Source organism: Mesoplodon mirus, assembly GCF_964341445.2.
Source record: "Mesoplodon mirus genome assembly, chromosome: 3".
NCBI classification, from domain to species: Eukaryota; Metazoa; Chordata; class Mammalia; order Artiodactyla; family Ziphiidae; genus Mesoplodon; species Mesoplodon mirus.
Window position 1 is genome coordinate 38,000,423 of NC_138978.1, and position 12,810 is coordinate 38,013,232.

Consider the following 12,810-nt stretch of genomic DNA (forward strand, 5'->3'; position numbering starts at 1 on the left):
CTAACTAGATTGTTCACGAAAAAATGAGAGAAGACACACATTACCCATATAAGCAATGACAGAGAACATTTCTACAGATCAAAAAGATAATAAGGGAATATATTGAGCAACTTTATGACAATAAATTTGATGACCTGGATAAGATGGACACATTTCTTGCAAGACACAAATTACCGAACCTCACTCAAGAAGAAACAGATAGCCCTATATATACCAAAGAAATTGAATTTATAGTTAAACATCTTCCCACAAAGAAAACTCCAGGTTCAGATGGCTTCACTTAACAAACTTTTAAGGAATAAATAATACTGATTTTACATAAACTCTTCCAGAAAATAGAAGAAGAGTGAATACGTACTTCCCAACTGTTAAGTCGTCAGCATTACCTTGATGACAAAACCAACGACATTACATTATTCCCAATGACCACAGAAGACCTTGTAAAAGTACAAAGAGTAAGGAGTAATTTTGGGGTAGTAAAATCAAATTGTGTTTATCTGCAGTGGGTTGGCTAAAAAAGTGACCACACAATGGATACTTTCATAAGAATGACATAGATTTTTGTGCACTGACATGAATAGATGTCTATGACATGTTATCAAGTGAAAAAAGCAAGCTGTAGAGTAATACATGTACTGTAATGTCGTTTTGGTTTTTATTTTTATAGGGTGTGTGTGTGTGTGTGTGTGTGCGCTCACAGGACTGTATGAGGTGATACACATTAGTATGGCAGTAAAGTTGTGAATACACTGGGATAGTTTTGTATAAGTTCTAAGTAGCTACTGCCCTGCATCTGCCAAGTGTCTCCCACCTACCCCAACTGTCCCAGCTCCTTCCAGCCCCTTGTCTTTCCAGCCACCAGAGGGATAATACTTGGCACAGCAGTATGTTCTGTAGAACTCTGCTCCAGAGCTACGTTCTCATAGATGAGGGTCCACGCTTTACCAGTTGTTAAATATTTTCAATACAACCCTTGTCTATACATTAGAATATGCATATAAAAAATTTTAAAGAGTATTTACCAAGTATTAACAACATTATTTCGGGTCAGGGTAGATAAGGGTTGGATGAGAATATCTGCTCTGAACATAACCGTTTAGCTTGATTTTTTCTTTTTAAAACAAAAAGCCTATATTCCATTTGTAATAAGCAAAACAGTACTGATTTTAGTGACCTATTTAAAATAGGCCATTATTCAACTGTATTTTTTTTTTTTTTTTTTTTCTTTTTGCGGTATGCGGGCCTCTCACTGTTGTGGCCTCTCCCGTTGTGGAGCACAGGCTCCGGATGCGCAGGCTCAGCGGCCATGGCTCACGGGCCCAGCCGCTCCGCGGCATATGGGATCCTCCCAGACCGGGGCACGAACCCGTATCCCCTGCATCGGCAGGCGGACTCTCAACCACTGCGCCACCAGGGAGGCCCTCAACTGTATTTTTAAGATCTGTGAAAATTAAAAATACTGGTAATATATAGTATAGAGAAATGGACAATGGCATTGTGAGAACGTAGCTTTGTACAATCTTTTTGAAGGATAATTTGGCAGGCTCTGTCAAATTTTTTAAATGCACATGTCTCCTGATCCAGCTATCCCTTTTCTTTCTGGGGATTTATTTTTTTGAAAATAATGCCATAAGTACCTAGAGATTGATGAACAAGGAAAATAATTTTAGAATTGTTTACAAGAATGAGCATTGGCAACAAACCTAAATCTTCATCAGTAGGGGAAAAGTGACACAAAAAAATGGCAATTTGGACGGTGGCATACTATGCAGAACAAAATGAGATAATGCATAAGCAAACTGTCGTATATTAATAAGATGGACTAAAGAGTCAAGAGGAACAAATTATTGATAAAACACTGATGAATCCCCAAAATACTGTATATATTGAGTGAAAGAAGCCTGACACAAACATATATGTATTGTAAGATTTTATTTCTATGAAAACCAAGAACGAGCAAAACTAGTCTATGTGATAGAAGTCAGAAAGTGGTTGTAGGGGTGGGTGGCAGTGGAGAACTGACTGGAAAATATTTGAGGGAACATTATGGGGTGATGGAGATGTTCTATGTCTTTTTCAGGGGAAGTTCCCAGGTATATAAAATTGTCAAAATTCATTGAACACTTAAGATATGTACATTATATTGTATATAAATTATACCTCAATTAAAAAATAGTTCCAAATAAGAAATGGAAAATGACTTTGTAAGAGTTGTCCTGTGAAGATATCCATGATGTATTCACAGGTGGTAAAGTTGCAGACAGTGTTGCATAGCATTGTTTAAATTTTTTTAATTGCATATGCAAAAGGTAGAACAAATCTTGCCCTCCGTATATGTATATGGATTGTGAATGCTTTTTTTTTTTTTCTTTTTGGTGTGTTTTCAGCATTTTTCAAGTTAAAAAATTTACACACTAAGGAAAAAAAGAGAGTAGTAAGGGAAACAAAAGACAAAATGAAGAAAGAAAAACACAAGTCAAAAACAGAACAGGCAATGAAGAAGGAAAACAAAGGAGACTAAAGCAGCAAAAGAAAAATAGGAGAAACATAAGTGAAAAAAGAAACAGCTGCAAATCCGGGAAAGTTATAGGCAACAAGTTTGTACTATTGAAACTTTGATGAGTGCTGGAAGAGCAGGTCTTAACATGAGGTGCTGAGCTGAGAGTAGCCTACAGGCAGAGGTGCTACAGGAGAAAGATGGTTTTGATGAATCAACTTGATTTCACTTTACAGTCTGTCCGTTCACTACTCCTAGCTCACTACATCAGCTGCCTATGGAGGCCCTGCGGTTAATGAGTGCAAGAGAAGTATCTAGGAATATGTGAGGAATATATGAGGTGTGTAAGAGAGACAGGACCACAGGACCACCAGGAAGATGATTTTTTTAGTGGTTTCACTTTTAGAAGGCAGGCTCAATTGTTTTAAAATTCCAGGTCCTGGAAGAATCTCTATTGCTGGAAACCCTATACTCAAAAAGTCCAGCTCATTAGACTGGTATGAGAAATAAAAAACATTCTGTTCTGTTTCATTAGTTGGTAGAACATTCTAGGGCTGGACTTGAGAGTCTGGCAGCTCTTCTTTGTGGAGAATCACATATGCAGAGACATGGTAGGACTGACAAGAATGGCAGGAAACAGCACTTCCTCAGTTTTTAGAGTTAACACCCCCAAATTAAAACTTCGATCCAGTTGAGTCAACTACACTTTCCCTGTTTTAGACTCAGTTGACCTACGGAAAGCAAAGGAACATAATCAGAGACTGGATGAGGAAATTCTGGCTTTAAGAAATCGAGTTCGATCACTTGACTCAGAAAGAAAGGTACTTGGAGAAGAGGTAAGTTATTTAATTTTTTCTTAGAGTTAATTTAAATGTGTATAGAATAGTAACAGTCAGCAGCTAAGCAAGCTAGATGTATCAATACATCATTTATTGGTCATTAGTGAAGACTGATTCTGGTGGCTATAGCATCCCAGGTAGAGCTGTACTTTGACCTAGATGCTTTCTATCAGTATTTCTATTTTATACATTTTAGCTACATATGCTGAACAGTAATGTTACTGCTATTGTGTCAGTTTAGGATCTTTTCTTTTTAATAAGGATTTAGATAATAGTTTATACTTATCACATTTACCGAAGTTTGAGATTATTAATACTAAACCCGTAGTTGTGTTATGTTTTTGAATCATTTCTTCTTAGGAATTTATTGATTTTTAATATGTACTTCCAAGTTCTAAATATACTATATGTCACTTCAATTTTAATTATAGTCATTTCACAGTCATATCTCTAGTGTCTAATACAATGCCTGGCGTATAATAAGTGCTCAAGAAATTTTGTTGCAAGAATGAATAGATATTCATTAGAATGGCTATTATCAAAACAATAAACAATAACAAATGTTGATGAGGAAGTGGAGAAATTGGAACCCTTTGTGCATTATTGTTAAGAATGTAAAATGGTACAGCCACTGTAGAAAACAGTATGGGACTTCCTTTAAAAAGTAAACATAGAGTTACCATATGATCTAGCAATTCTGCTTCTGGGTATACACCCAAAAGAATTGAAAGCAGAGACTTGAACATATATTTGTTCACTCATGTTCATAGCCAAAAGGTTGGAGCAACCCAAGCATCCATTGACAGATGAATGGATAAACAAAATATGGTGTACACATACAATGGAATATTATTCCACCTTAAAAAGAAATATGCTACAACATGGGTGAAACTTGAAGACATTATGCTAATTGAAATAAACAAGTCACAGAAAGACAAATAGTGTATAATTCCACTTATATGAGGTACCTAGAGTAGTCAGAAATCATAGAGACAGAAAGTAGAATGGTGGTTTCTAGGGGCTGTGGGGGAGGGCATAATGAGGAGTTATTGTTTAATGCATGTAGAGTTTCAGTTTTACAAGATGAAAAGAATTATGGAGACGGATGGTGGTGATGGGTGCACAGTAATGGGAATGCGTTTAGTACTACTCAACTGTATACTTAAAAATGCTTAAGGGGCTTCCCTGGTGGCGCAGTGGTTAAGAATCTGCCTGCCAATGCAGGGGGACATGGGTTTGAGCCCTGGTCCGGAAGATCCCACATGCCACGGAGCAACTAAGCCTATGCGCCACAGCTACTGAGCCTGCGCTCTAGAGCCTGCAAGCCACAACTACTGAGCCTGCATACCACAGCTACTGAAGCCTGCCCACCTAGAACCCGTGCTCCACAACAAGAGAAGCCACTGCAATGAGAGGCCCACGCACTGCAACGAAGAGTAGCCCCCAGCTCGTGGCAACTAAAGAAAGCCTGCGCGCAGCAACAAAGACCCAAGACAGCCAAAAATAAATAAATAAAAATTTTTTAAAATTGTTAAAATGGTAAATTTTTTGTTATGTATATTTTATCCTAATTTTTTAAACGCAATCATAATAAAGAATGAATAAACACTGTTCAAGTTGTCTAAATCTCTGTAAATTTGTATATCTAATACTGGTAAAATATGTTTAATGTATGTTAAACATATGTTTATGTTTTATATATACACAAACATACACATACATGTGAGATAAAGTTCAGGAAGGGTATATCCCAAACATTATTACTTCTGGAAAGGGAAACGGGATTATGGGGTAGAGTTATGTGAAGGAAAAGATCACTTGTTGCTCTATATACCTATATGTTGTTTAAATTTTTTACACAAAGAATGTATTCATGTATAACTTGTATATTTTTAAAACAAAGTATCCCCCCTCACTTTTTTTTTTTTTTTTTTTTGCGGTATGCGGGCCTCTCACTGTTGTGGCATCTCCCGTTGCGGAGCACAGGCTCCAGACCCGCAGGCTCAGCGGCCATGGCTCACGGGCCTAGCTGCTCTGCGGCATGTGGGATCATCCCAGACCTGGGCACAAACCCATGTCCCCTGCATCAGCAGGCAGACTCTCAACCACTGTGCCACCAGGGAAGCCCCCCCCTCACTTTTGTATTTAAAATGCTTTTGTATTTCAGGTTGAAAGGCTTAAAGGAGAAATTTGTGAATCTCAAGAGAATAAGCAACTTGGAAACCACTCTCCTGGAAGAATGGTGGGTGCTGAACAGAAAGTAGAGGTATTAAAATTATGTTCTTTCTGACTTCTAATTTTGAAGTGAGTTGCATTTTACAAGAGTGCACCAGAGCAATAGGTGCTGAGCATTTGCTATTCTCCTCTTGCCTGCCTTTTTCTATTGCTTTGCCAGTGAGTATGGAGGAAGAAATTGGGGTACAGAGGATATGTTTCTGTTCACTTCTTCCCCACAGGGAACAATTAATATGAAAAATATAATGGGTTTCGTTAAAGAAAAAAAGACTCTTACATAGATACAACCAACTTGGGCATTTTTAATCATCAAAATGAAGTTGCCTTACAGAATCAACCAGTGATAGGGGAGTGGGTAGTTGGAACCACATATCATAGAGAACTAATATGGTTTAGGCTCCAGTGTGTACAGCATCTAGTCTTTTCAGAACGATCAGCCTCTGAAGGGGTGGGAAAAGCGATCAAACACAAGGCAGATGGAAGCAAGAGCCAGTGTGTTGTAGAGAGGGCGATTTCAGATATTCAGCTCAAGGAGCTAGACTGCTTTGCCTTTCCTCTCACACACCTAAGATGAGTGACATCCCTGTTGCTGAGGGATCTCCTTCACCAGAGCTTGTTTTTACTGTAACTCCCTGGGCCCTATACCCCCAACCTCCTCGGTTGCAAGGAAACTTTAGCCACCCAATTTATTGTTTCCCTGCCCAAGGAACCTGTATCCTTCTTGTCTTCCAGAACTCTCTTGTAGATAAATAATGCATTTTGTAGGAAGGAAGGGAGGAAGGGAAGGTGGGAAGGAGAGAAGGCAGGAAGGAAAGAAGGAGTTTCCAGGCAAGACTTCAGTAACTTTTACCAAAATTTTTCCCAGAGCACCCAGTGGTGGTGCTCTAATTTACAGAAGTTGACTTATTAGTAACTATTTTTATTAGTTTCTTATTTATCCTTCCAATATTTATTCCAATAGAAGCATTTTGAACATTTATTCAGATTTCCTCCTTTCTTAATTTCTCTTCCCTTCCCTTCCCTTCCCTTCCCTTCCTTCCCCTCCCTCCCTCCCTCCCTCCCTTCCTTCCTTTCTTTCTTCCTTCTTCCCCTCCCTCCCTCCCTCCCTCCCTTCCTCCCTTCCTCCCTTCCTTCCTTCCTCCCTCCCTCCCTTCCTTCCTTCTTTCCAACCGTCCTTCCTTTCTTTTTAACTAAAATGCTCCTGGAGATCCTCCCATATCATACAAAGAGATCTTCCTGATTCTTTAGAGCAGCTAGCATTCTGTTGTGTGGATGTACTATAATTTATTTAACCAGTCTCCTGTTGATGGACACTTGGGTTGTTTCCAGTCTTTTGCATATTTATGCAGGTGTTTCTACAGGTTAGAGTCACAGAAATGGGATTGTGAGGTTAGGGGGTAGCTAGATCTGTAGTTTTGGTTGGTATTGCCAGATACTACTCAGTGGAAATTGCATCATTTTCCTCTTCCATCAACAATGTATGAGAAAGCTAGTTTCCTAAAATTTCACTAATTGAATATATTGTCAAACTTTTGTATTTTTACTAAATGATAGGTGAGAATGAGTATCTCAGTGTAGTTTTCATTTTCAATCATCTATTTATAGTGAGATTGAACATTTTTCAAATGTTTATATTTAACACAAATATTTATATTTCTTGTATAAAATTAACTTTATTGAAATATATAATACAATATAAACATACATATTTTAAGAGTTGAGTTCAATGAGCTTTGACAAATGTATACATCTGTATAAGCACAACCACTACAATCAAGAAAGAAAACATTCATTAGCCTAAAATTTTCCCTCCCCTTTTACTATCAATGCCTCCTACTCCACCACTTCCTATGACCATACCATTTCTAGAATTTCAAATAAATAGAATCATCTGGTATATACTCTTTTCTATTTGGCTTCTTTCACTTATAATAATACTTTTGAGATTTATCCATGTTGTTGTCTATATCACTTGTTCATTTTTAAATGGCTGAGTAATATTCCTTTATATATGGATATACCATACATTGTTTATCTATCCACTGGTTAATAGATAATCAGATTGTTTTCAGCTATTATAAATAAAGCTGCTACTAGTATTAACATGCCAGTATGTTTTTTTTTCCTCTTGGATAAATACCTAGCAGTGGAATTACTGAATAACAGAGCAAGTACATGTTTAATTTTATAAGAAACTGCCAGACTGTCTTCCTCTTTGTAATGAATAATGCTGCTATGAACAATCATGTACAAATTTTTGTGTGAACAAGTTTTCATTTTCCTTGGATATGTACATAGGAGTGGAATTGCTAGGTCATGTGTAAATTCTATGTTCAACTTCTTGTAGAACTGCCAGACTATTCTCCAAAGCACCTCCACCATTTAACAGTTCCCATCAGCAGTGTAAGAGTATTCCAATTTCTCCACATCCTTAGTAGGATTTGTTATATTTTGTCTTTTTTTAGTTATAGCTATCCTACTGGGTATAACAAAGTAGTATCTCAGTATAGATTTTTCTTTTTTTAACAACTTTATTGGAGTATAATTGCTTTACATTGTGTTAGTTTCTGCTGTATAACAAAGTGAATCAGCTACACGTATAGTTATATCCCTACATCCCCTCCCTCTTGCGTCTCCCTCCCACTCTCCCTATCCCTCCCCTCTATGTGGTCACAAAGCACCAAGTTAATCTCCCTGTGCTATGCGGCTGCTTTCCACTCTCTATCTATTTTACATTTGGTAGTATATATAAATCCATGCCACTCTCTTGCTTCACCCCAGCTTACCCTTCCCCCTCCCTGTGTCCTCAAGTCCATTCTCTACATTTGCGTCTTTATTCCTGTCCTGCCCCTATGTTCTTCATGACCATTTTTTTTTTTAGATTCCATATATATGTGTTAGCATATGGTATTTGTTTTTCTCTTTCTGACTTACTTCACTCTGTATGACAGATTCTAGGTCCATCCACCTCACTACAAATAACTCAATTTTGTTTCTTTTTGTGGCTGAATAATATTCCATTGTGTATAATGAACCACATCTTCTTTATCCATTCATCTGTTAATGGACACTTAGGTTGCTTCCATGTCCTGGCTATTGTAAATAGAGCTGCAATGAACATTGTGCTACATGACTCTTTTTGAATTATGGTTATCTCAGGGTTACGCCCAGTAGTGGGATTGCTGGGTCGTATGGTAGTTGTATGTTTAGTTTTTTAAGGAACCTCCATACTATTCTCCATAGGGGTTGTATCCACTTACATTCCCACCAACAGTGTAGGAGGGTTCCCTTTTCTCCACACCTTCTCGAGCATTTATTGTTTGTAGATTTTTTGATGATGGCCATTCTGACTGGTGTGAGGTAATACCTCATTGTAGTTTTGATTTGCATTTCTCAAATGATTGGTGATGTTGAGCATCCTTTCATGTGTTTGTTGGCAATCTGTATATCTTCTTTGGAGAAATGTCTATTTAGGTCTTCCGCCCATTTTTGGATTGGGTTGTTTTGTTTTGTTTTGTTTTTTTTGATATTGACCTGCATGAGCTGCTTGTATATTTCATAGACTAATCCTTTGTCAGTTGCTTCATTTGCAAATATTTTCTCTCATTCTGAGGGTTGTCTTTTCATCTTGTTTATGGTTTCCTTTGCTGTGCAAAAGCTTTGAAGTTTCATTAGGTCCCATTTGTTTATTTTTGTTTTTATTTCCATTTTTCTAGGAGGTGGATCAAAAAGGATCTTGATGTGATTTATGTCATGGAGTGTTCTTCCTACGTGGTCCTCTAAGAGTTTTACAGTGTCTGGCCTTACATTTAAGACATTTAATTGTCTGGTCTTTAATCCATGTTGAGTTTATTTTTGTGTATGGTGTTAGGGAGTGTTCTAATTTCATTCTTTTACATGTAGCTGTCCAGTTTTCCCAGCACCACTTATTGAAGAGGCTGTCTTTTCTCCATTGTATATTCTTGCCTCCTTTATCAAAGATAAGGTGACCATATGTGCGTCAGTTTATCTCTGGGCTTTCTATCCTGTTCTGTTGATCTATATTTCTGTTTTTGTGCCAGTACCATACTCTCTTGATTACAGTAGCTTTGTAGTATAGTCTGAAATCAGGGAGCCTGATTCCTCCAGCTCTGTTTTTCCTTCTCAAGATTGCTTTGGCTATTTGGGGTCTTTTGTGTTTCCATACAAATTGTGAAATTTTTTGTTCTAGTTCTGTGAAAAATGCCAGTGGTAGTTTGATAGGGATTGCATTGAATCTGTAGATTGCTTTGGGTAGTAGAGTCATTTTCACAATGTTGATTCTTCCAATCCAAGGACATGTTATATCTCTCCATCTATTTGTATCATCTTTAATTTCTTTCATCATGTCTTACAGTTTTCTGCATACAGGTCTTTTGTCTCCTTAGGTAGGTTTATTCCTAGGTATTTTATTCTTTTTGTTGCAGTGGGAAATGGGAGTGTTTCCTTAATTTCTCTTTCAAATATTTTATCATTAGTATATAGGAATGCAAGGGATTTCTGTGCATTAATTTTGTATCCTGCTACTTTACCAAATTCATTGATTAGCTCTAGTAATTTTCTGGTAGCATCTTTAGGATTCTCTATGTATATTATCATGTCATCTACAAACAGTGACAGTTTTACTTCTTTTCTGATTTAGATTCCTTTTATTTCTTTTTCTTCTCTGATTGCTGTTGCTAAAACTTCCAAAACTATGTTGAATAATAGTGGTGAGAGTGGGCAACCTGTCTTATTCCGGATCTTAGTGGAAATGGTTTCAGTTTTTCACCATTGAGAACGATGTTGGTTCTGGGTTTGTCATATATGGTCTTTATTATGTTGAGGTAAGTTACCTCTATGCCTACTTTCTGGAGGGTTTTTATCATAAATGGGTGTTGAATTTTGTCGAAAGATTTTCTGCATCTATTGAGATGATTGTATGGTTTTTATCCTTCAATTTGTTAATATGGCATAACACATTGATTGATTTGTGTATACTGAAGAATCCTCACATTCCTGGGATAAACCCCACTTGATCATGGTGTATGATCCTTTTAACGTGCCGTTGGATTCTGTTTGCTGGTATTTTGTTGAGGATTTTTGCATCTATCTTCATCAGTGATATTGGCCTGTGGTTTTCTTTCTTGATGACATCTTTGTCTGGTTTTGGTATCAGGGTGATGGTGACCTCGTAGAATGAGTTTGGGAGTGTTCCTCCCTCTGCTGTATTTTGGAAGACTTTCAGAAGGATGGGTGTTAGCTCTTCTGTAAATGTTTTATAGAATTCACCTGTGAAGCCTTCTAGTCCTGGGCTTTTTTTTGTTGGAATATTTTTAATTACAGTTTCAATTTTGGTGCTTGTGATTGGTCTGTTTATATTTTCTATTTCTTCCTGGTTCACTCTTGGAAGGTTGTGCTTTTCTAAGAATTTGTACATTTCTTCCTGGTCGTCCATTTTATTAGCATACAGTTGCTTGTAGTAATCTCTCATGATCCTTTGTATTTCTGCAGTGTCAGTTGTTACTTCTTTTTCATTTCTATTTCTATTGATTTGAGCCTTCTACCTTTTTTTCCTGATTAGTCTGACTAATGGTTTATCAATTTTGTTTATCTTTTCAAAGAAACAGCTTTTAGTTTATTGATCTTTGCTATTGTTTCCTTCATTTCTTTTTCATTTATTTCTGATGTGATCTTTATGATTTCTTTCCTTCTGCTAGCTTTGGGGTTTTTTTTTGTTCTTTCTCTAATTGCTTTAGGTGTAAGGTTATGTTATTTATTTGAGATTTTCTTGTTTCTTAAGGTAGGATTGTATTGCTATAAACTTCCCTATTAGAACTGCTTTTTCTGCATCCCATAGGTTGTGGGTCCTTGTGTTTTCATTGTCATTTGTTTCTAGGTATTTTTTGATTTCCTCTTTGATTTCTTCAGTGATCTCTTGGTTATTTAGTAGCGTACTGTTTAGCCTCCATGTGTTTTTCCCCTGTAATTGATATCTAGTCTCATAGCATTATGGTCGGAAAAGATACTTGATACGATTTCAGTTTTCTTAAATTTACCAAGGCTTGACTTCTGTCCCATGATATGATCTATCGTGGAGAATGTTCCATGAGCACTTGAGAAGAAAGTGTATTCTGTTGTTTTTGGATGGAATGTCCTGTAAAATATCAATTAAATCCATCTTGTTTAATGTGTCATCTAAAGCTTGTGTTTCCTTATCTATTTTCATTTTGGTTAATCTGTCCATTGGTGAAAGTGGGGTGTTAAAATCCCCTATTATTATCGTGTTACTTTCATTTTCCCCTTTATGGCTGTTAGCATTTGCCTTATATATTGAGGAGCTCCTATGTTGGGTGCATAAGTATCTACAATTGTTATATCTTCTTCTTGTATTGATCCCTTGATCATTAGGTAGTGTCCTTTTTTGTCTCTTGAGATAGTCTTTATTTTAAAGTCTATTTTGTCTAATATGAAAGTTGCTACTCCAGTTTTCTCTTGATTTCCATTTGCATGGAATATCTTTTCCCATCCTCTCACTTTCAGTCTGTATGTGTCCCTAGGTCTGAAGTGGGTCTCTTGTAGACAGCAGATACACGGGTCTTGTTTTTGTATCCATTCAGCCAGTTTATGTCTTTTGTTTGGAGCATTTAATCCATTTACATTTAAGGTGATTATCGATATATATGTTCCTATTACAATTTTCTTAATTGTTTTGGGTTTGTTATTGTAGGTCTTTTCCTTCTCTTGTGTTTCCTGCCTAGAGAAGTTCCTTTCGCATTTATTATAGAGCTGGTTTGGTGCTGCTTAATTTTCTTAGCTTTTGCTTGTCTGTAAAGTTTTTAATTTCTCTGTTGAATCTGAATGAGATCCTTGCTGGGTAGAGTAATCTTGGTTGTAGGTTTTTCTCCTTCATCACTTTAAATATGTCCTGTTAGTCCCTTCTGGCTTGCAGAGTTTCTGTTGAAAGATCAGCTGTTAACCTTATGGGGATTCCCTTGTGTGTTATTTGTTGTTTTTCCCTTGCTGCTTTTAATATGTTTTCTTTGTATTCAATTTTTGACAGTTTGATTAATATGTGTCTTGGCATGTTTCTCCTTGGATTTTTCCTGTATGGGACTCTGTTCTTCCTGGACTTTATTACCTATTTCCTTTCCCATATTAGGGAAGTTTTCAACTATAATCTCTTCAAATATTTTCTCAGTCCCTTTCTTTTTCTCTTCTTCTGGGACCCCTATAATTCGA

General features: G+C 36.9%; 1 protein-coding gene across 1 annotated transcript in view; it reads left to right on the forward strand.

Annotated features, from left to right (window-relative positions):
• The window catches only part of CCDC30 (coiled-coil domain containing 30), a 129,640-nt gene that overhangs the window by 24,707 nt on the left and 92,123 nt on the right, over positions 1-12,810 (forward strand). The window contains exons 5-6 of the mRNA XM_082614037.1: positions 3,218-3,333; positions 5,504-5,602. Of these exons, the coding sequence (XP_082470163.1) occupies positions 3,218-3,333; positions 5,504-5,602 (215 nt within the window). The remainder of the gene's footprint in view (positions 1-3,217; positions 3,334-5,503; positions 5,603-12,810) is intronic.